Source organism: Macrotis lagotis, chromosome X, assembly GCF_037893015.1.
Source record: "Macrotis lagotis isolate mMagLag1 chromosome X, bilby.v1.9.chrom.fasta, whole genome shotgun sequence".
Classification (NCBI taxonomy): Eukaryota; Metazoa; Chordata; class Mammalia; order Peramelemorphia; family Peramelidae; genus Macrotis; species Macrotis lagotis.
This window is the reverse complement of record NC_133666.1, coordinates 332,590,130-332,613,883: the sequence shown is the minus strand read 5'-3', so window position 1 is coordinate 332,613,883 and position 23,754 is coordinate 332,590,130. Positions and strand designations below refer to the sequence as shown.

The following is a 23,754-nucleotide window of genomic DNA, read 5'->3' as shown; positions in this document are numbered from 1 at the left end:
CAGCTAGGTAATTATTAAATGTCTGAGGCCAAATTTGAACTCAGGTACTCCCGACTTCAGGGCCAGTGCTCTATCCACTCTGTCACCTAGCCGCCCCCTAGATATTCCCTTTTTATAGGAAAAAAACTAAGTCACGAGTAGAGGAGAGAATTTTACACTCTGTAATTTGAAAGCCATTTTTTTTGTAGATTCCAAATACAACTGATATTACTTTACTAAGTATCAGTTTTTTCTTCTTTGAAATATCCAAATCTATTAACAAATGTCGACCATAAAAAAAATCTGACATAAAAAAATCAACTGCAGTTTCATAGAACATGAAATCTTTAAGATTTGAAATAATTTTTTTTGTCTAAACAGCAGAAGTAAACAAACAAAAAATCTGGTCCTTAAACTTGAATAGAAACCTTTAAAATATTTTGAAGCATAGCTGAAGATATAAATCAAAACAATTTAACACATAGGAACCACAGAGTCAAAAGCTGACTTCCTCTAACAAAAACTCAAATTTCCATTTCTGTGCAAAACTACAGCAGCAAGATATTCCAAAAAATACATTTGGTTGATCAATTAGTGCCTAATAATTAACTACTAAAAGATATCAATCATATGGTTTCTAGCTTAAAGACAATCATTTTCACCAGTTCCATGTTACATATATCCTACTGGAGAACAAATCCCTATAGATTCTAACATCACTTGAATTTATGGCTTTAGAAGTTGAGGGCTGAAAATCACAAAAAAAATATTTTCTATTACTTCCTACTTCCCAGTTCTGCAAAATTCAACAATTCACTATAAGTATCCCTAGTACTTTGATGGTTTAATTGCTTCAAATTAAGAGAACAGGGTGAATTTCACCAAGTTTCATTGTCTTCCTCAATATCAAGGTCTTTTCTACTGCAGCTACTTATAGGCTTGAAGGATGATTCAAGGAGGTGTGGGGGGGTTTTCTTTCCTAAAAATAAACCAAAAAGGGGGGGGGGGGCCTACTGAAAATAGGTAGCTCTCTGTGATCCCATCTCTGTTTATCAGTTCTTAAGTCTTCTGCTTATATGTAGTAACATCTAAATTTGTTACTAGTTTTATTAAGACATAGTCATAAGGGAGTCCCAGGGTTCTAGCTGAAGATCTATCATCATCCCAACATAGTTTCTTTCCAATTCTTACAAAGACATATAAACTGTATACTAAGCTATTCAATCAGATTAGTCTACATGGGTCCCAACAGTGAATCCTGATATATCTAGACAATTTTGAATTCATGGCAAATGAATCTCCCACTACAAGCCTTCCTAAACCACAAGACTGACCATGTCCCCTTGCTCAAGTTTCAGTGGTTCCATATTGCCTTTAGGATAAAATGATTCCTTTGCATGGCATTTAAAAACCTTTACAATTTAGTTATAGCTTAATTTCCCGGGCATATTCTTTTGTGTTCCAGCAAAACTAGAATACTCATTGTTCTCTATACATGATCTTCCATGTCCATGCCTTTGTTCTAGTTGTCCTCCAGGTTTGGCATGCTCATTTTCCTTATCTCTGCTCCTTAGAAACCCAAGTCCCCTCTGAGGATCAGTTCAGATTGGCACCTCTGATATTAGGCCTTTCTGAACTGAGTGGTACTACTCCCACAAAATTATTTTGTACTTACTTATATACTACTTCCCCCAAGTAAAACATAAACACCTTAAGCACTGGAATGGTTTTGTTTTTAAATTTTTAATAGCAAGAGACTAGCACAGGCCTAAAAGTTTGAGACTGTGATCAATTAAATTTCCCAAAGCCTTTTCACATAAACTTATTGCCAAACTATGTTTCTAACATTCTAACAATGAAAATGATTTTTAAACAGAGATCTTCACATACATTCATTCAACCAACTATATGAATACCTATTATAATGTAAAGCACTGTGCAGTACTATTTTTATACTGATAATAATATATTTATACTAATATTTTATACTGATTCCTTTGGAATTCAGTTTGTTGTTTTCTGCTCAAGTTTCTAGTCAGTTCTATTCATCACATGTTTATTTATAAGCACCTTCTATAAGCAAATTCTTGGGCTAAGATACTAGGAATACCAAGATAGAGTAAGTCTATTAATATTATGCTGACTACAAATTGATTCTATCATCTGCCAGCATTACATACTTCTTTTCAGAACTGAGTCATATACAAATTTGGTAAGAATGGCCTCTGTATCTTCATTCAAGTTACCAATAAAAACACTGAACCAGGTTTAAGACCTGAATCCTGTGACACCACTAGAAATATCCATACTGGTTGACAAAGACATTAATAATATTTCTTGAGAAAGTTCAAGAAACTGTAAATTCATTTATATGCACTAATATCTAGCATATATTTTACCCTCGCCTTCATTAATACAGCACTCATGACTGTTCAAATGCTTTGTTGAAATCAAGATAGATATCTATAACATCTCCAGCATACGATCACTGAACCTAGCAAAAAATTCAGTTTGATATGACTTGCTCTGTGTCAGTTTATGTTACCTCCTTATCATCATCACTTCTCCACCTTAATGCTCACAAGCCAAACCTTCTAGAATTTTGCAAGTATTAAACTTACTGATTAGAACATATACTAATGAAAACTGAAATTTTGGCAAAATTCTGTGCTTTTCCCTTCTTTATCAAGATTACCAATAGTAATTCTGTGATTACACATTTAACTATCTGGACCTGAAAATTTGTTTTACCATTTGTTTTACCCTATCCAATCTGAAGACCAATTCTTCTTAAAACTTTTATTCAAAATTTTTTATGAATATTTAACACGTCTTTTAAAAATCATGAATAAAAGAGGCTGATAAAATTAAGTTTTAGAAAAAAAAATCATACCCTAGGCATTATATTTTAGTTAACATGAGAAGTAACATGAATTGCCTGTTATTTTGTGAAATAAATATTTACCAGGGGAAAAATATTCAGTGCTGCAAAAGTCAACATAAATTTCTTACGTAAATTCACAAAGGCACATAAGTGCACTGAATGTTTTTTAATATAAAATTTAATGCCCAACATTATTTAACTTCAGCAGGTAAAATGCCTCTCAACATAATGTATCAAAATGGATGAAGGATTTATCTTAAGACTCAATACCTCAGTTCAGTATCTACGTCTAATACTTATTAACTATGTGACTATGGTTAAATCAGCTTCTCAGCATTCCTAGTCTACTCAAAATATGTTAGAGAGAGTGAAGAAACAAGACTGTCTCCCCAGTCCCATTCCATACAATTTTATCATCACACTATGACTGATAACAGTGGGTAAAAGAAGTTGGGCATACAAACTATGTATGTAAGTTTTTAGAATGTAGATTTACATAACACTTAAGGTTTACAAAGGCTTTTCTCACAACCCTCTAAATTCAACAGTGATATCAACTATTAAAGCATAACCTCCATTTTAGTATTGATTTCAGCATCAGACATACTAAAATTAGAATATAAAGAAAATTAGCATGACCTCTATATAAGAATGAAACAAATTTGTTAAGAGTTCTGTATTTTTTTGCTTCTCAAAAGAAGCAATGGACTAGGATGCACAAAATGAGGAGTACATATTTCAAACATGGCCAATGTATCAATTTATTTTCTTTGGCTATAGCTGGTTGTCACAAGGAAGGGCTTCCCCTTACTGGAGACAAGAACTGGATAGTTGATAGTAATAATGCCAAAAAAAAAAAAAAGAAAAAAAGAAAAAGAAAAGATCATCAATGACTTTTAAAAATACACAAAAAAGCAGAAGTACAAAAGGTTTACAGACAAACATGGCAGATTTGTTACTAAAATGTAAAATTTAATCTATACATCATTAATTAAACAATATATATATATACATATATATATAGGCACCTACTATGTGCAGGACACAAACACAAACACACAAATTTATATATACACACATGTACATATGGACAACACATAAGCTATACATAATACATTGTTTAGTTTCAATTTTCTTTTTCATTCTCGATACTAAAATGTTTGTGTTTGACATAAAGAAAAAAAGAAAAAATTCTACTTTACAGATAAGAAAATGGAGTTCTGAGACATTAAAGGTTTTGTTTGTGATCATAAAGCTAATAAACATCAGAGATGGAAATCAAACCAGGTGTTTTGATTCCAAATCTGTGCCCTCTCTATTACATAAGGCTGTCTTTATAATCTCTAAACTATTACAAATAATTCAATACATAAATATCTGAAGAAACATTATTTTAACATTTGCTGATTGATAGAAAGGTTTTAGTTTTTCTTGAAATAGAGCAAACCAGATTAATTGATAATTCAGTTCAAGGACTGTATTCCAAGGGGGAAAAAAAGTCACCTCAAACTTAAATTATATTTATCAATTATATTTTATTCATAGAATATTTTTTAAAACAAAACTTATGTTGCATGATTCTTAAATAAGCATCTTTTTTAAATTACTAAAATCCTTACATAAAGAACATGGTACAAAGTCCAAAGAATATAACTGGTTTCAGTGGTGGTGATGATGTTGTTTAAACTGAAGTCCACAATACCCACAAGTTCCAGTTTTAGTCTCTTTGTCCTGTTTAAAAAAAAAAGAAAGTACACTAAAAATAGGTAACAATATTTTGTTACAACTTTATAGAAAAAAATCTAAAAACATTATAAATTAGTAAGTTATCAAAAGTCATAAATTTGAAATGAACAATTATCTTTATAAAATTTTATAGGGTCAATTACTTGTATGGTGTATGTGTGTGTATGCGCACATTCCTAACAAGTGTTTCATCACTGTATACCACTCTTCAGAAGAAAACTCAACCTCCAATGTAAATTACCAACTTAGCTGTAATTTCTACCATAGGAATTTATATAGGGTATGGATAATTTAAATCATTTGCCCCTCTTAGAATCTGGGTCAGCAGTGCTGGATACAAAGGGAGGCAAGGTTAATATGGCCAGATCTGACTCTAAGGGAGGGAAAAATCTAAAGACAGAGAAGCCAAATTAGAAGACTAGCTAGTAGTCACCTGAGTGATGAGAAGGGAACTTAAATGTGCAATGTTGTAAAACTACAAGATCTGCAATAAATTAGACACATGGGTTAAATGCAAGTGAGCTGCTGTGAGATGTTTCAAGTCTTTAAGGCTAGGAAGATGGTAGTGCTGCTCTCCAAAAGTAAAAGAAAGATAAGAAATACTCTAAGGGGAAAATAAGGAGTTATTTTTCTAAATTTGCAGCTATCCAATTTTAAATCTTCAAACAGCAGATAGTGATGTAGAACTGGATGGAATTCACAACAGAAGCTAGGGCTAGAGTTAAACTACAGAGAAGGTCCCAGGGGCCTTCAAAGCTCATTCCTGTGGCATTATTATTTTTTATTATTATACTCATTTGTAACTTGGGTTGCACTGTAGTCATAAATATTAAATTCTATGTGTGACCCTCAACAAAATTTGTTGGATGATGAGGCCCAGAAGACCTAAAAGGTTGGACACCCGTGTGTCCTTAAGCTCTGGGAATTATCTATATAGAGATAGATGATACAGTTGATTAGGTCACCAATCTAAATGTATGAGTCCTCTGAAATCCATCATAAATTGCAGATTAGGAACTTCTGGAATAGAGGAAAAGATAAAGGGGCTCAAGACCGAATCTTGAACAATTACCCAGAGTAGACATAATCTGAGATTCCACAAAGGAAAATGAGAAAGAACATGTAAGTATGTAAAATGTTTAGTATAGATTTTTTTTAAAGTTTACAATTTGCCAATTAACAATTTCAATGACTACTGTTCAAGTCATGAGTATGAGTTAATCAAAGGTAGTATAATAAAAAATGCGTGCAATTCAAGTGAACTGTGAAATGTAAAAACCTTTTTAACTAATGGTATACCATTACAGAAATGTCAATCAACAAGCATTTATTAAGTGGCTACTATGTGCTAGACACTGTGCTAAGGTACTGAGAATAGAAAGACAAAAAAAATAAGAATTTTGTACTCAAGATTATTTAAGTACATACAAATAAATACATAAAGATTACAAAATAAATGCTGTCTAGTTAGAAAAGGAAGGCATTAGCAAGAATTAAGGAAATGCAGTAAGAAAAAATTGCTAGGGGCAGCTAGGTGGCACAGTGGATAGAGCACCGGCCCTGGAGTCAGGGGTACCTGAGTTCAAATCCAGCCTTAGATACTTAATAATTTCCTAGCTATGTGACCTTGGGCAAGCCACTTAATCCCATTGCCTTGCAAAAAAAAAAAAAAGGAAGAAAAAAGAAAAAGCTGCTGCTTGAGTTGATCTTGGCAGAAATGAGGGACAATGAGAAAAAAGTTGTTATTACCTGCATCTCTATTTCTCCCCTCCTGCCTTCTTCAACATTCCCTTGGACCTATAAGGAAACTAAGCTTTCTCTTTGGGCCACCCCCAATTGTACTATAAGATTCTCTTAACTCCTAGACACTCCAGATGCAAAAAAAAGGCAAATCTACACTTTAAGAAGAGTTCATTTCTAAACTCTACATGCATCAGCAGGGGATAAGGGGCAAAGAAGAAAGAGAAAGCACGGAAAAAGAGAAATAAATAACCAGCTTACAAACAGGTTATGTTCTAAATGTTTGGAACTTGAATATAATGTAATAAAAAAAAATTGTTGAAAATGTACCCTGCCTATATTATAGGTTTTGTGGGCTAACTTGAGAACAGTCCCCTTCAATGTCCACTCCTGAAATTTTTTGTAGTATCAAAGACTTGGAAACAAAGGAAATACTCATCGACTGAGGAATGGTTAAAAAAAAGTACAGTGCATTAATTTAATAGAATAGCATTGTGTTATATAAGAAAAAGAGTAGACACTATGAATACAAAAAGTAAATTATGTGTTTGAATTTCCATAAGTAAGCTCAGTTTTGATTTTTTGCAACAAGGAATTTCAGGAATTGACAAATATAAGGTATGCATTCTTTTTTAAAAAAATTACCCCTTATAAATAAGGAGAATTCTGATTAGCTTTTTTATTGATGTTCTAAAGACTGGGGTAGTATGCAAAATTAGGTCATAATATTCAGAACTACCCGATTTATTTTTTTTTATTTCTTGATATAGAACCATAGTACGTATGCTACTATTTACCAGTTCTTTCTCTAAAGGTGAAGAAAATCTTATCGAGTATTTATAATACTCAGAAAAACTTATTTACATTTTTTCTTTGAGCAGTACTGCTGTTACTGTACACAACATTTTCCTAATTCTGCTCATTTCATTCCATTATTTCATGCAAGTCTTAGAATGCTTTTCTAAAATCAATCTATTTATCATTTCTTTCAGCATAGTATTCCAGTATTCCATCACAATCATATACCACAATTTAACCATTCCTTAATTGTTGGGCATTCCTTCCATTTCCAGTTTTTGCTACCACAAAGAGGACTACTCTAAATATTTTAGAACGTATGTAAACTTTTTCCTTTGTCCTTAATCACCATTGGAAACAGAACTAATAGTGGTATTGCTGGGTCAAAATGGATAGTTTTCTAACATTTTGGGCATAATTCCAGATAGTTTGTCAAAATGATTGGATAAGTCCACAGTTCTACCAACAGAGTATTGGTGTCTTGACCACATTGCCTCCAACATTTGTCATTTTCCCTTCTTTCATTTTAGTCAATCTGGTAGGTAGGAGATGCTATCTCAAAGTTGTTTTAATTTGTATCTCTATTATCAATGATTTAGAACATTTTTTCATGGCTAAAAAAGCTGCCTGTTCATATCCTCTGACTATTTGTCAACTGAAGATGATTCATATTCTTATATATTTTATGTATTTGAAATATGAGATCTGTATCTGAGAAACCAAATCCAATTCCACCTTGACTTAATTTTCTGTTCTCCTAATCTTGGCTACATTGATTTTATTTGTATAAAAACCTTTATCAAAATTATCTATTTTGTATCTCATAAGTCTCATGGTATTTAATAAATTCTGCTCCTATCCAAAAGTATGAAATGCTCCATGTCCTTTTAATTTATTTATGGTACTTTTATATCTAGGTCATGTATCCAATTTGACTTAATCTATTCTTACAACAATCTTTTCTAAATATCATCCACACTAAGGACTATTCACAAATTTGGAAGAGCATATTTTCATTCTACCATTCAGTTCATCTCATGGCTGCTTTCTTTTCTTTCTAAACTCCCTGAAAAATATTTTTCCTGTTATCTCTACATTTTTCTTGATATCCTTGTAGAATCTAATAAATCTCCCAGTCAAATAAATTACCTATATATGCAAAGTGCTAAGAAGAGACTGGTGTAATGGTATGTCTACAAAGGTACAGAGCTGAAACTGAGAGATAGACAAGGTAGGTGGACAGAGAAAACTATACATTGCTAATACATAACTATACGTAGCCTGGTGGCTGCGATATAAAATAAACAGAAGAGCCTGAAATGGCAAATGGTTAGGGAAAAGATTTATCCAGGAAGGTGATTTATGAACAAAGCAATCAAAACACACAACTTTAAAATGTAAGCACAATGAAAGGCTAAACTAGAATACATTACCAAGTTTATATACACTTTTGGATGACCCAGAGCCCCTCCTCCACCATCACATGATATCACTCGACTTTCCACTTCACTCACTGGTTGCTCTGCTATCAAATCAATTGCAAAGTTTTCATTTACCTGAAGTTAAAAAATAAACAATTAGTGCTTTTTTTTCCCCACCAACAGCAATTTTGAAAATTAAATATATGTAAGCAAAATTTTTGAATTCTAAAAATTCAAGATTTCTAGAGACTCAAACCTTTCCAAGTGATGGCCAACCTTCTAGTGATAAGCCTTTCTATTTGTATATAGCTTAGTCCAGAGGTAAAAGCAAAACAGTTTTTATTAGTTCAAAATATTTCCAGGTTAATAAAGCCTAGCAGAGTCTGTGTTCCTATATTATGATCCTCAAAAAAGTACAGTCACCCTTTTATCCATAAGGCAATAGAGCAGAAGTTTAAGAAATAACATATCATTATTCTATAGATGATAAAAAGTCAGTTTCAAATTAAGAGAAGTAAATTTTTAGCATTTGTGAATTTTTTTTAATTTACAAAGGGAAAATAGCAACAATTAAATGGTGAGAAGATAATTACGACAACTACTGTGGACATCAGGAACTACAGACATGATTTTTAAGAAAACAAAAAATAATTTTAGCCTAATTCAATAGGATCTTTTTTTTTTTTTAGTTTTTGCTAGGCAATGGGGTTAAGTGGCTTGCCCAAGGCCACACAGCTAGGTAATTATTAAGTGTCTGAGGCTGGATTTGAACTCAGGTACTCCTGACTCCAGGGCCAGTGCTCTATCCACTGTGCCACCTAGCCGCCCCTCAATAGGATCTTAAAAGGAAAATATGAATACTTAAATATTTTAGAGACAAAAGCTCATTTACTCAAAAGTTAAATGAACAATATACTATTTTTCAAATAAGAATATCAACTGTTTTTCTATCCTGACTCAAAGAAATCTTTTTTCCTCAGGAAATAATGCAATTTAACATCTCAACTTTTAAAATCTAAAATAAATGATCCAGTAAAATTGAATAAATTATTCTATTTACTTAAATATTCTGGTTAGAATGGTGTCATATTTAACAAACATTTCAATTTTCAAAAGTTCTAATTTTATAAAACTAGGTGCAGAGTGGTTTGTTTCATGTTTTATGACCTTTTGATAAAAGAAAAAAATTTTGGCCTGACCACTTAAAAAATTCTATAGATCATAACTTCATCTTTTAAAACTTCACAGATCTCAAGTTCCTCATTATAAATATTAAATATCACTTTACTACAGATTTACAGAAATTCAGGTTATAACACGGCTACAATTAAAAGAATATGTTAGCTAGCAGAGTGTACTTAATAAAAGAGGCAAGAAACATTCTAGGTCAATTTTCACCTTCCCCCAGCTTCTCCCCCCAAAAAACATTTATAAAATTAACTGGAAGAGTAAGGTCAGACAGTATTATCAAAAAATCTATATCATTTCTATATCATTTTTCAAGTTAAAAAGTTTTCACTACCCCCCATCCCAGAACAGACACTGAAATGAAATTAAGTCTTATTTATTTACAGTATAAATGGCAGACAATCTATAAAAGCACTGAATACATATAATTTTGTTAAGATTATAAATTTTAAAAAGGCATATACATTTTATTTGGTAATGAAAAGAAAAGAAGAATAGAAGAACTTAACTTTCTTTTATTCCGTCATGGAAGATGGAATTTCAGGAGTCTGGCAAATTGACAGAGGGAAAAAAGTATTCTGGTAGAATGAAAGTTAAGAAAAGGCTTGGAGGCATAAGTAATAAGGATAGAATATTAAGCAAATCTTTAGAAAAGGAATAAAAAGGGAATCAGTTGAAAAACAAAAACAAAGATTAAGCAAATATTATCTAAGGTAGATTAAGAAGGTTTATTATTATTATTGTTATAACAATTTGTTTATATAGATTTTTAAGGTTTATAAAAGATTGCACAGTATAAAATGCAAAGCTTGTTTATTATCATAAAGCAATAGCATATCAAAGATGATGATCATAATATAATAGTAACTGGGTTTTTTGCATAATGGTTTTAAGATTTGCAAAGTTCTCTACATAAAATCACATTTTCATCAGATCCTCAGGACAAGAGGGAGTGGGGGAGGAGAGAAAAGTAAGTACTACTAACTATCACCTCTATTTTATAAACTGAGATTTAAGGAGATTAAGTAAGCAATCCATGGTCACACATTAAGTAAAAGTCTTTGGCAAGATTTAACCCTCAAGTATTCCTGACTTCAAGATATTCAGAGTTCTGTGTCAGACTGCCTCTCTAAATCCAACAATGAGTCTTAAAAAGGTCATTTGATCAAACAAAAAAGAGTACAATTCAAAACACCGTTTTAAGAGGGACTGCAGTTAGACGATGACATATAAAAGAGGGGAAGTGCGAAGGAGAAGTTTCATTTTCTTAAAAGAGATAGCCACATTACAGATTAAGTCTCTGGATATGAAAGGAAGGAGTGGATCTGGGATATGTTACTGAGGATCACACAGCAGGATAAGGCTAGAAAAGATAGATGGAGCAAAAGGACAGTGACACTTTCAAAATGACTGAGGTTTCTGGGCTCAGAAAGATGGTGATAAGGCAGAATCATCTACTTTATGGCAAAGGCAGGAGAGGGTAGAAAATGAGAAGATTTGCTTTGGACATATTTGAGTTAGTGATAAGACATCCCACTTGAGATGTCTTGTGACAAGTGCGATTAGACTACAGAGTAGAGACATAGGCCTGTGTGCTTTCCATATTCTGACTGATAATAGCTGAACCTTCAAGGAAGACAACAACTAGGGAAAAAGCAGCAGTCATCTACTGATGCAGATCTCAGGAAGGACCAGAAAGTATGCTGAGACAAAAGAAAGTTTATTGAGCACAACGCAAATACCACATAGTGAGAAATAGGAGAAGAGAAAATAGCATAAAATGGATATACTGAGTACAGGAATATTAACAGGATTGGGAAGGATGGCAGTAACATAGCAGGATGAACAGAGGGCTTGAAAAAGAATATTTAGAACCAGTGAAATCTTGTATTCACTATTAAATAAATCATTTTATTAAATAAAACAATTTATTAAATAAAAAATTTTAAAAACAGCAGCTTGAGAATTTTTGCAGTCCTATGTCAATAGTCAAATTTGTCATAACTACAGAAAAAAGTTGAAAAAGAAAATATGCATAAAATACTGAAAGATTAAGTGCTTCAAAAATGCTCTAAAACTTGTGTGTGATGCCAGGACATAAAAAAATACCTGCCTACATATAATTTAAACTGTCTATTAAATTTTGGTAAGCAAATAAACATGAAAAACACATGATATCTAAAACTGAACTTATCTAGTTAAAAAAATTGTATTTTCACTAATTAAAATGGAAACACAATTCCATGACAACCAACAAAATAAAATTCCTTAGACTAAATATACCCTCTGAACTAGTCCCATATTTCTTCTATTTTCCCATCCCTGAATATTTCCCCCATTTTCAAATGTTCCCTAAACACTTCAACAGAGTGTATTCAAACCTGTTTTTCTTCCAACTTAATATTTTACTAATCAGATTAAAAACACCAATCTCCTCCATCCAAGGTCACATTTATATTAGCCAACAGAACTGAAATTAGAATCCATGTCAAATGAAATAAAGAACTTCCCACATAGGAATGTTAGAACATTGACTGCATAAGAGTGGCAAGGTACATATTCTCTCTATATTCATTTACTTTAGTAAATAAAGTTGAGAATTGCTAAAATATGCCAAATAAATACAGACTAATTAATAAGACTGTCCTATCTTGCCCATAACACAATGTTCCTAAAAATCTTCCCTTCTGTTAGATCAAAAATGCCCCTTCCAAAAAAAAGTAGATGTGTATCATTAAACTAAAACCAATATAATACCTCCTTAAGTCATATGTTAAATCAGCTTAGTGTTTAAGATATATTAATGGGAGAGAGAAAAAGACAATCTTCCCCTATTAAACAACTATTTAACATCAATTACAACACTTGCTAAATTCATACTTCATCAGAAATAGACCAATCACAGATCACAAAAAACACACACATACACACACACAAAAATTTTCTCCCAGATATAGAAAAATACAAGGTTTTAGAGAAGTAAAGAAATATGAAAAATCATTCTACAATTTATAAATTACTATCATTGTTATAATTTATAAGCATTCCTCTTGAAGCTCAATTTGAAGGTGAAAGAATTTATGATAAAACACAGTTACAATAAAACAAAAATATCAAGTTGTGCAGCATTATACTAATGCTGTATTACATGGTCTTTTAAACAGAATATATTTGTTGACAGTCTTGTCTCTCCCCTTACAGTGACATCCTTATAGTGTGGTATGAAATGAGTGATGTACTGCTCACCTCTGCTACTGATGGACAAAGCAACTAACCATACAAATGAAGTCTTATAGTTTAAATAATACAATGCCTAAATAAGTGACAAAAATGTCACACAGGCCACACTAACAAACAGATAGGCACCAATCATGGCAGTTAAAGAGACCTAGCCATCTCCTTGAGGGAAGGGCATTTGATGCCTTGACATTTCTGACTGACAAAGGGTATACACTACTGTCATTTATTGCAGTACATCTGAAGGGAAATCATGACCCTCCAATTATTAATGTCTGGTTCCTGAAATTCAGTTCAACTGAAAGAATGTAAAGAACGAAGCAACAAAAACACATTCATCTATGATACAAAAAAATGTTATTAGATGCTAATAGTATGTCAAAATAATAATGTTTTTAAGACCTTCAATTTCATTTACTATCACTAAGAAAATTTTAACAGTAAAATATTGTTTTATGAGTAACATTAATGGACTGAATGTCATATGCCTTGAATATTTCTGATTAGCTGGCATCATTGGTTAGTGACAAATCATATAAACTCCACACCATCCAACTCCTGATTTACAGCAAGAAAAATACTTCTCTGCTTTGTATTTCACTAACAAAGAAAGCCTTAAAGATATGCTTTGGTCTTTTTTTAAATCATAAGCTATACATATTTAGTGTTAAAATATATTTCCCCACTGTTAAAAGATGGGATTTTGATTTAAATGATATATTTTAGGGATAGCAATTGCTACGGAATGCTTACTTTGTTAAATTCAAATCCTACCAAAAAGAAGGAGGAGCACAGAGGCAAAATCACCATTTAAGGCTCTTTAGATAAAAAATGAACAACAAAAGATCAATGTTAAAGTTCAAGTGAAAAATAAGGTAGATTAACCTTGAGAACTCTAAAATACTAAACTGTCTCATAAAAGTATTTTAAAAATTCATGATTCTCATTAAATTCCTAAGTTTAAAATAATGAGTTAAATCATATTTTAAAATTAAATAAGTTAAAAATTTAGATCCTAAATGAATACTGATTTTAAAAATAAAAATATTTATATTTATACTTTCCTGAAAACTAATTTTTTAATAAAAACTAGTTCTTTATATGAATTTAATTTTTAAACAAAAAAAGTTTAAAAGATAATTCAAAAAAAAAGGTGAATTGAGCCATTTGTACTAACTTGTTCAAAGAGGCTTTGGGGGACATGGAGTTGTTCAGTGATTAATCTTTACTGGTGCCTAACTAGAGAAAGTATTAGGGGAGAAAAAAAGGAAAGAAAGAAAAGAAGCAAGCAAATAGTTCTGGACCAACCATGAAGCGTAAAATTAAAGGACAACTCACCAAGTTTACTGACCAAACCACAAGTTTCATTAAACTTGGGGTTTATGAATTCATATTTTCAAGTATCTTCCTTTGAGTCCTTGAGGGTAAATAAATTTTTCTTCTATCCTCATTATTTTTATTAGATTAGTCTTTGAAAGCAGGCAAGAGACAAAAATTCAGTTATTCACAGATTTTAAAAATGAAGATACTTATACATTCTTACTGGAGACAAAAAAAATCAAAATTTTTATGGAGATAATGGAACACAGGCTCAAGAGATGAAAAAGCTTAAAAATAAAAACTTTAAAAAACCTCTACATGTGTTGTTTCTCAAACATCTTATCTAAAAGGCATCACACTTTAGAATAATAATGATAAAGAAACCTACAGTTATATGGAGTTTACTGTAGGTTAAGCACTTCAAAGTTATCATTTCACTGGGTCCTAACAATCCTAGGAGGTAAGTGCTATTATTTCACAGATAAGGAAAGGAGGAAAGTGTGACTTGTCCAGGGTCACAGAGTTTGGAGAAGTCTGAGAACAGATTTGAATTCAGGAATTTCTGAATCCAAGACTTGTTTACTGCAAAAAAATTGCCACACGAATTAAAATATAGATAATATAGATTATTATTTTTTTTTAGTTTTTGCAAGGCAAATAGGGTTAAGTGGCTTGCCCAAGGCCACACAGCTAGGTAATTATTAAGTGTCTGAGACTAGATTTGAACCCAGATACTCCTGACTCCAGGGCCAGTGCTTTATCCACTACACCACCTAGCCGCCCCAAGATATTCTTAATATCCTAAAACTACAAGGTTTTTTGATGTTTGACATAAAAATGATTGGGGTTAATCACCTGCCTAAAAAGCACAGAATTATCTAACTTTGTTTTAGATGATAGGTGACTGTCATAAGTAACCTTTGAAGCTAGGATGGTGAAATGGGTGAAGACACTAAACTGATAAGCAGCCAATAACTAAGGCAAGTTCTACTACCTTCTCAGAAAGGGGACTTGGTGATACACAAAACTCAGAAAAAGTAACAGCAGCAACAATAGTAGTAATTATATCAGTGGTGGTCCTGTGGTTGTTATAGTAATGATAATAATAGTAATAATTACCACACATTTACTGTTTTAGAAAACGCTTTCCTCACAATTCTGTGAGATCTTACCAATATTAATCAGTATTTCCATTTTACAAATAAAAAAACAAACTCAGAGGCAGAGTGATTTTAATTATAACAATTTTAATTACAATGGTATATATAGCAATGCAAAGAGGCTGATGTAGTTTCTTGGTTCTTTCAGTCTCCCCTCATTGTCATAATGGTTTTATGTCACCAAAACTTATTTAAAATATATATACATGCATCAGGAGGCACCATGGATAAGAGCACCAGCCCTAGAGTCAGGAAGATTTGAGTTCAAATCTGGTCTCAAGACACTTAACAACTGTGGGACCCAGGCAACCCAATTTGCCAATACAAAACAAACAAACAAAACACAACAAATGAATTGGCCAAATAGGACTAAGAATGAGAAAAAAGCAGAATTACTAAACCAGTATCATGATGTCATATCTTATTCAGAATAGTTAGAATCACAAAGTAAGAAAAATAATGAAATAAACTGATTTCACAATTGTCTATAGCCTACTGTGTGCTGAGTAATATTTGAAGTTCTATGGGAGATACAAAGTACTCTGATAAAGTGTTTAAGTTCCAAGAACTTAAAATCTCACTGAAAAAATATAACATTCATACATAATATACAAGCAGTACATATGTCTCACATGAATGGTACAGACAAATATCAAAATAGAGAAGGTAGAGAATGGCATAATAATTGAAACATTATAATGCTTTAAGTTTACAAAGATCTTTACATATAATATCTATCATTTGATGAGATACTGTATTCACAACTGGGTGAATACAAATAAGGATCATCATCCTTAATTTACAAATGAGGAAACAAAAGATCACACAAGTTTGGCGAGTTGTCCAAGGTGCCTCAATTACAAGATTCAAATTTGCATCTCTCAACTTCAAATACAATGGGTCTTTCTATTAATCTATACTGTATCTGTATGGTTAGGTTACAGATGAAAAAAAGTTTTATGGACTAGGAGAATTTTAAAAGGAGGAGAGTATTTACCCTAAGGAGAAAAGGGACTCCAGACAAGGAATTAACAGATAAGCATAAGTTTAAAGGAAAGAATAATAAACAGTGAATGGATAGACTACTAAACCTATGATATCTCTGATTTATTCATGGGAAATGATATACTACACACATGGGAAATCCCATATAAACAAATTCCCTCTACCAATTCAGAATGGCACCTTTTCTGCAAGCTGACTTGAAAGAACCAAAGGAACTAAGAGGTTAAGTGATCCACCCAGGGTCACAAAACTAATGTTAAGAGGTAAGACATCAACTCCTGTCTTCCTGCTTTTGAAGTCAGCTCTCAAAATTACTACCTTGAAGAATAAAAAATGGGAAAAGCCAGATCTTTTTGTTGTTCCTCACACATCCCTCCACTTTCTAGTTTCATGCCTTTGTACAACCTGTATATGACTAGAATGTACTCATTCCTCACTTGTTTCTATCTGTTAGAATCCCAAATTTTATCCAAAACTCAATTTACATGTCACATTCTACAAATCTTTCCTGCCTCCAGATTCTAGATAGCTGACCATCTTGCTGCCTAAACAATTCTTTACCCGGCTAGTATGATGCAAAAAGATTGTCACTGTCAGGTGGATTCAAACACATTTATTTTCAATATCCTAAAAACACAATTTATTTTGATATTTGAGATTATAATGAAGAGGGAAAAGGGTGAATCACTTACCCGAATAGCACTGAATTATCTAACTCTATTATAGGTGACTTTGGAGCTAAGACAGTAAAATGAGTGAAACAACCCATCAATTAAATAACCTTGTATTTATTTTGTATATAATTAGTATGTTGCCTTTCCTAACCTAAGGTCAGAGTGGGTAAAGCAAACAATTGGAAGGATCAGCATGGCAAAAACTCAAATTGGCAAAGAACTCTAGGGTGGCAGATTAGGCAGAAGGATGGTCCGGTCATGGACCAAGCATTGTGAAGAGTAACCAGAAATAAGTGATTGTGTGAAGTTTAACAGAATGATGTACAAAAAACTGGTTCAAGGGGCAGCTAGGTGGCGCAGTGGATAAAGCACTGGCCCTGGAGTGAGGAATACCTGGGTTCAAATCCAGTCTCAGACACTTAATAATTACCTAGCTGTGTGGCCTTGGGGAAGCCACTTAACACCATTTGCCTTACAAAAAAAAAAAAGAAAAAGAAAAAAGCTGGTTCAATAGAAAATAAAAAAAAAGAGTTGTAATTACATTAGAATGAAAGTGACAACTGGTAACAAAGTTAAGCCTTTCTTCAAAGCAAGAAATTAAGCGAGCATGTGAGTTCCTATGTGCTAGACATTGTGTCTAGGGCTGGGGGTACAAAGATTGAAAACAAAACAGTCCCTACCTTCAAGTAAATACAGAGAGAAGAGAGTAGCAGCAGTTGTCAATGGCAGAAAATCATGTAGGTAGAGAATATTATTGCCATTTGAAGTAAGAGAATAAGGGGGAGAGAGGTTAAGAAAGACCATTTACTCACCAGTAACAAGAAATAGTATTGGGAGGGGTAGCTAGGTAGCACAGTGAATACAGCACCGGTCCTGGAGTCAGGAGGACCTTAGTTCAAATCTGACCTTAGACACTTAATAATTGCCCAGCTGTGTTTCTTAACCCTATTACCTTAAATAAATTTTTTTTAAAAAGAGAAAACTTATGTTTAATTTGTCACATTTGATCTAGACCTCAGCATAGAATGATTCATATACTATTTCCAATAGCTAACAGAATCTTTATGTCCAAATAAGAAGCCAATCCAATCTATTTAAAAGAAGCTTAAAAAAAAGTCATTTTCCATTGGATGACTAAAATAGTCGGTTGGACAAAAAAAATTTGCAATAGAATTTGTGGACTTGGAAAAAGCTTGCATGAAATTTAAAAAAGCAGTAATTTCAGTTTATAAGTAAAGGTCATTTTCTTCAAAAGAACGACATAGTCACCCAGACGGTTCAAAATCAAAAAAATCATGGTATCACAATTGTACTGTCTAAAATAACTGAAAGAAATGTGTAACTTAATAGATTAAATGATTTTAAAAACTTTCAGTGTCTTCCTTTAAATGTGCAATTTAGCATACCTATTTCATTTTTCTTGTCATATCATTTAGTCTTAACTCTCTAATGAAAAATATAAGCTTACCTCTTTCTGACGACCAACAAAGCGAATCTTCCTGTAATCTTTATCATCATAAACCTTTAAAAAAATGATTTTTACAGTTTATTCTTTAAAACAAAAAAATCTTGTCTAATTTTAAGCATACCTGTCAAAAAAGAAACTAAAATTAATTAAATCATGCTTCCTTGAATTATAGATATTAATAGTTACACCTTAATTTTAGTTTTTTTAGTCCCTTTCAAAATATGTTCATGTTACCTGATGAATGATCTTTTTTACAAGCTTTTTACATGATCTTAATACAAGCTTAAAAACTTAGTTACTTAAACAGTTAAAGAATGAGTTCTCCAATCTAATGATCTTTTTAATGATTTCTTAATACAAGCTTAAAAACTTAGTTACTTCAATGGTTAAAAGAATGAGTTCTCCATTCTAATGTAAACGAAGAGGTAAACTGTCCTTTAAAACATACACTTCAATCTTAAGTATTTCAGTTTAAGAAAGCTTTCCCTCAATATTTGGATAACTTTTGCTTAACCAACCAAATAAGACAAAATGAAGAAATCTGAAATCATATGCACCCTCAATGAAGATATAAACCATTTTAAAGTACATATTGCTTGCATCTGTTGCAATGTATTTTTTAAGTTTAATTTTTTATTTAAGGCAATGGGGTGAAGTGACTTGTCCAAGAACACACAGCTAAGTAATTATTAAGTGTCTGAGACCAAATTTGAATTCAGGTCCTCGATGCTCTATCCACTGGGCCAACTAGCTTCTCCACAGTGTGTTTTTAATGAAGCATCTGGGTGGTGCTGGGCCTTGGGTCAGTTCAAATCCTGTTTCATTTATTTCCTAGCTGTGTATTCCTGGGCAAGTCACTTGAAACGTCTACCTTGGTTCCTCCATCTGTAAAATTAAAATAATGATAGTACCTCCCTCTTGTTGCAAGGTTAAAATGAGAAATTTGTAAAATCCTTAGCAAATTTTAAATTATTATATAGTCATAATAATTATTGTTGGATGGGCAACTACTATAATGTAGTTAATGAATACAATCAAAATAATTTAAATGCGGCATGTGTTAAACCTGCAGGTCAGGTGACTTATTCAAACTTCTACTATCCATAACGAAACAAAATTTTAAAATTTTCCAAAGGAAGACTAAATGTATTTTGACATGCTGACATATGTGAAGTTGTTCCATCATAATTAAAATAACGGCACAAAGAATAATCAGCATGGTTAGGGGCAGAAGGGGTATTAGAAAGATTAGAATATTACAGTTCCATATAGGGTACTTTTGCAATGCAACAAACCTAGACCTAAACATGCTGTCCACTTTCCTGTTGCTGCTAAAGGCAAATTCAGCTCTAATAGTTTTTTCATTCACTGAGACTCAAAAAGCATTAGCACGCTTTTATGTATTTAATTCTAACCAAGACGGTCCACTTTGCGCTGCTTTTTTAAACAAAGTGGAACAGAAGGTAAGAAAACAACAAGCAATTGATAAGAATTTTATTCACGAGCCTTCTTTCTCTGGGCCTGGAACTTGTTGGGAATACATATTAAAACCAAAACAAAACAAGGCCGCGTTCAAAGCAGAGACCCGGCTGGAGACCGGATCCCTTCTTCTCCTGGACTTGGTGGGGTGCCCCTCGGGAAGGGAGCGGGGCTAAGGTTACTGTTGGGGGGCCGGGGAGAGGATCTGAACACCACCAGTCCCCGGGTCCGGGCACGTCCGAGCTCCAGAACTGTATGTGGCGGGAGGGGGCACAGAAGAGAGAACGGAGGAGGAAAAGGGGGGGAGGAAAGGTAGAAGGGAAAGAAGAGGGGGAGAACAAATGGAGGGGGAGGGGGGAGGGAGAGAGGAGGGACGCTGGGCCGGCCTGTCCGCCCCGGCCCGAGGGGCAGGCGCAGAGACGCCCTCTCCCCCTCCTCCTCCACCCATTACCTGGCCCGTGTGGGTAATTTTCTCCCCCGAGGGCGATGTCTTCACACCCGAACATCCGGCGGTCAGCCGGAGGCCCCGGACTGCCCCGAGCCCGCGGCCCAGAATGCGCGCGAAGGTCAGCGTCCCCGCCGCCGCTGCCGCCGCCATCTTCCGCGGGATGACCCCTGACCCCGGCGCTTTGACAGCGCGAAACAACGTCCGCTTCCGTGAGTGGATTCGCGCATGCGCAGAACGTCGGGCTGGAAGTTTGTTGGGGGGAATTATTTCTCGCTGGGGGAGGGGAGGCGGAAGTGACCCGGGACGGCGTTGCGAGGAGGTGGGAAGGAGACAAGCGTCCTAAGTCCGAGGTCGCGACTCGGCCCAGAGCGGTGACCCAGCTGCGTCTTAGTCTTTCCAGAACCTCTTAATGAGGCGAACAAAAAAATTGCGAACTTCGACCTTGAGCTTGCCCTTGACCCTCTGGCAGACCATGAGCTGGCCTCTGAGATGCCCGCAGCCGGCTGGCTCTGACCCCTGCCACCTCCCTTAGGATGCTGACCGCAGTTCTTGCGGCGTGTGCCTCAGCACCTCGGCGTCGAATCTTTGTGGGTGACACGTAGCTTGGCGTCAGCTCAAACGAAACATTTTTAAAACCTGATTGACGATTTCCCCCCCCCCAACAATAATCAACACCCCTCTTAGAATTTCCATTTTCTGATATTCATATCACTCTTCTCTAGGCTACAAATCTAGATCATCTTTAATTATCCTCAGTATTCAATTACCTATCAATAATCACATTGAGAAATTATTTTTTATAAGCACTTTTCTCAGAACCGCCCTCTGAGGAAGTCAATGCAAACACACTAATATGTTCATTCGACATGAAATTAAGGGATTAGAAATTTTAGGTTCTTCCCCTATAAATGAAGCAGTTGGACTAGATAATCTCTGATCCCCCCCCCCCAAACACTAATATGTAATTCTGAGATCTCCCTGCTTCTACTCCTGCCTTTCAAACTCCTACTACACACTCTTGTCTGATTAGTTTTTCCAACAAAACAGATTATCTGGTTCAAAATTTTTTCAGTGAGCCTGGTTCCCTACAGTAAAAGAAATCATTCTTTATCTTGGCACCCAGGGACTTCCATACTTTAGACTCTTCCACTGCAACCATATCACTACTTTGACTATTCATAGATTTTTTCTCTTTTTGTCTTCTCTCTACCAAGAATGTCTTCAGACCTCTACTTCCTAAAATTTTACTACTTGGTTCTCTAGCCCCAAGTCTTACATCTTCTCTACAGCCTTCCCTTCCTACCTCAACTCTTAATAACAAGCCATCTTCTGGAAATTCCTAGCTCTTCTGAGCAGTTTTCACAAGATAAGAGAGCCCAGAACTTTTAAGAGCAGAGAGCAAATACTCAATGGAAATCAAGAAAATTGGAGGGATCTCATAAAGTATGATGTTTTTAATGGATGGGTCTGCACCTGGGGTACTGTGAAGGCAAAAGTGACTTCATAAAGCACAATATTTTATTTTAATTAACATTTTTTATTTGTTTTTCTAGTATTCATCAATCATTTTTTGGCAAGGTTTGGAGTTTAAATTTTTCTCCCTCCCCAACAGAAAGCAATCTAATATAATATCTGCTAGTGCAGTTATGACAAACATAGATATATGAATCATGTTGAAGCACAATATTACATTAAAAGCTCTTCTTCAAAAAACTTCTTCCATGGCTATATTTAAAACATCTTACAAAATTCCTTGAAATATGAAGTAGAATATGATGTCTTTAAGACTATAAATATCAAACAAGTCATCAAACAGGAAGAAATGCTCACCAAATGTATTTGCAGCTTTCCTCCCTTACCAGTTTTTGACCCTACAATTTACTAGGTCAGCTTCCTAATGTCCTCTAATCTCAAATACTTCATCCTCTTTTCCTTATTCCTTGCAAACTCCTAACCCAAGATTTGATTTTTCACCTCTCATTCATGTTACCTAATTGTGCTGGAAGAAGTCACAAAACTCTAAAAGAAATATGCATTATCTATTCTTAAACTGAAATCTCAGTATCTCACAGCAATCTCATACTTTACTAAGAAAAGAGGCAAGTTTGCTGTGAACTCCCTGTTCTCCCATTTTCTCTTCGGTCTCTGATTCAGAGCTGCCTTAACCACCACTCCCTCCCCGACCCCCCTCCAGTCTATATCTTTGATTCCATAGTTTCACATCTCTTCGGGAAAATTGTTCTCTAATTTTCAGACTTTTTTTTTTCTCCAAGGGCAAAGAGGTTAAATGACCCCCCAGAGTCACACAACTAGTAAGTGTCAAGGACCTGAGGCTGGATTTGAACTAAAGTTCTCCTGATTCCAGAATTGAGCTCTAATCTTAAAACTCTTTTAGAGAAAGCTATTACTTTTCCTTTACCTTTCAATCTGGCTTCTACCTTTTTGTTCTACTGAACCTGCTTTCTCCAAAGTTACAATGATCTTTTAATTGCCATTTTCAAAAGTTGAAACCTCTACCTTTTAAACAACCATAGCTACTGAAGACCCAGAAAAAAATTCCTTGACAGTATTAAATGCCTAAACATTTTTAATGGACATGACATTAAAGAAGATGAATTACTTTCTGCTTTGTTCTTGTACCCTAAGCACCATAAGACCATTCCTAAAATTTTTTATATTGTTTTGTTTCCTCCATTAGAGTATGACCTCTTTGAGAGCAAAGATAGTTTCTGTTTTTCTATTTGCCTCCCCAGCATTTAATAAATACTTTTTTTCATTCATCCAGTTCATTTACTTCTATCCACTGGACTTTACTCAATCTTCAACATTCTTGACCTCAATGAAGCATGTGGCATTCTTGACACTGGATTCTCTCATCACACTGGGTTTTGGTGACATCATTCTCTCTTGTTTCTTCCACCTGTTTGGCCAATCCTCAGTCTATTTTGCCATAAAAATAATACATTTTGGGGCAGCTAGGTGGCATAGTGGATAAAGAACCGTCCCTGGAGTCAGGAGTACCTGGGTTCAAATTTGGTCTCAGACACTTAATAATTACCTAGCTGTGTGGCCTTGGGCAAGCCACTTAAATCCATTTGCCTTGCAAAAACCTAAAAAAAAAAAATGGAGGAAAAATAATACATTTCCCTCCTCCTAAATGTGCCCTGCTCCCAATGCTTTGTCTGAGACCTCTTCTCTTTTCCCTCT

The 23,754-nt window shown here is 34.1% G+C and overlaps 1 protein-coding gene and 1 pseudogene across 2 annotated transcripts; one reads left to right on the top strand and one right to left on the bottom strand.

The window, feature by feature from the left end:
* Positions 1–370: 370 nt before the first annotated feature.
* On the bottom strand, positions 371–20,716 carry NDUFS6 (NADH:ubiquinone oxidoreductase subunit S6). Of its 2 annotated transcripts, XM_074208061.1 has the most exons (5): positions 20,551–20,716; positions 18,621–18,674; positions 8,581–8,703; positions 4,483–4,594; positions 371–3,686 (listed from the first exon to the last, which is right to left on the bottom strand). In XM_074208061.1, the coding sequence occupies exons 1-4, from the start codon at positions 20,695–20,697 to the stop codon at positions 4,523–4,525; spliced, it is 396 nt and encodes a 131-aa protein (XP_074064162.1). In that variant the 5' UTR covers positions 20,698–20,716; the 3' UTR covers positions 371–3,686; positions 4,483–4,522. The 2 variants fall into 2 exon arrangements, with proteins under 2 accessions (XP_074064162.1, XP_074064163.1); XM_074208062.1 differs by lacking the exon at positions 371–3,686 and having other exon boundaries at positions 3,693–4,594; positions 20,551–20,714.
* On the top strand, positions 3,449–3,549 carry LOC141503783 (U6 spliceosomal RNA; annotated as a pseudogene).
* Positions 20,717–23,754: the final 3,038 nt, after the last annotated feature.

Coding starts and splice junctions, on each gene's coding strand:
- NDUFS6 (XM_074208061.1), bottom strand. CDS start 20,697: ATGGCGGCGGCAGCGGCGGCGGGGACGCTGACCTTCGCGCGCATTCTG. Junction 18,675..20,550: donor AAATTACCCACACGGGCCAG/GTAATGGGTGGA, acceptor ATTTTTTTAAAG/GTTTATGATGATAAAGATTA. Junction 8,704..18,620: donor TTGTTGGTCGTCAGAAAGAG/GTAAGCTTATAT, acceptor TTTTAACTTCAG/GTAAATGAAAACTTTGCAAT.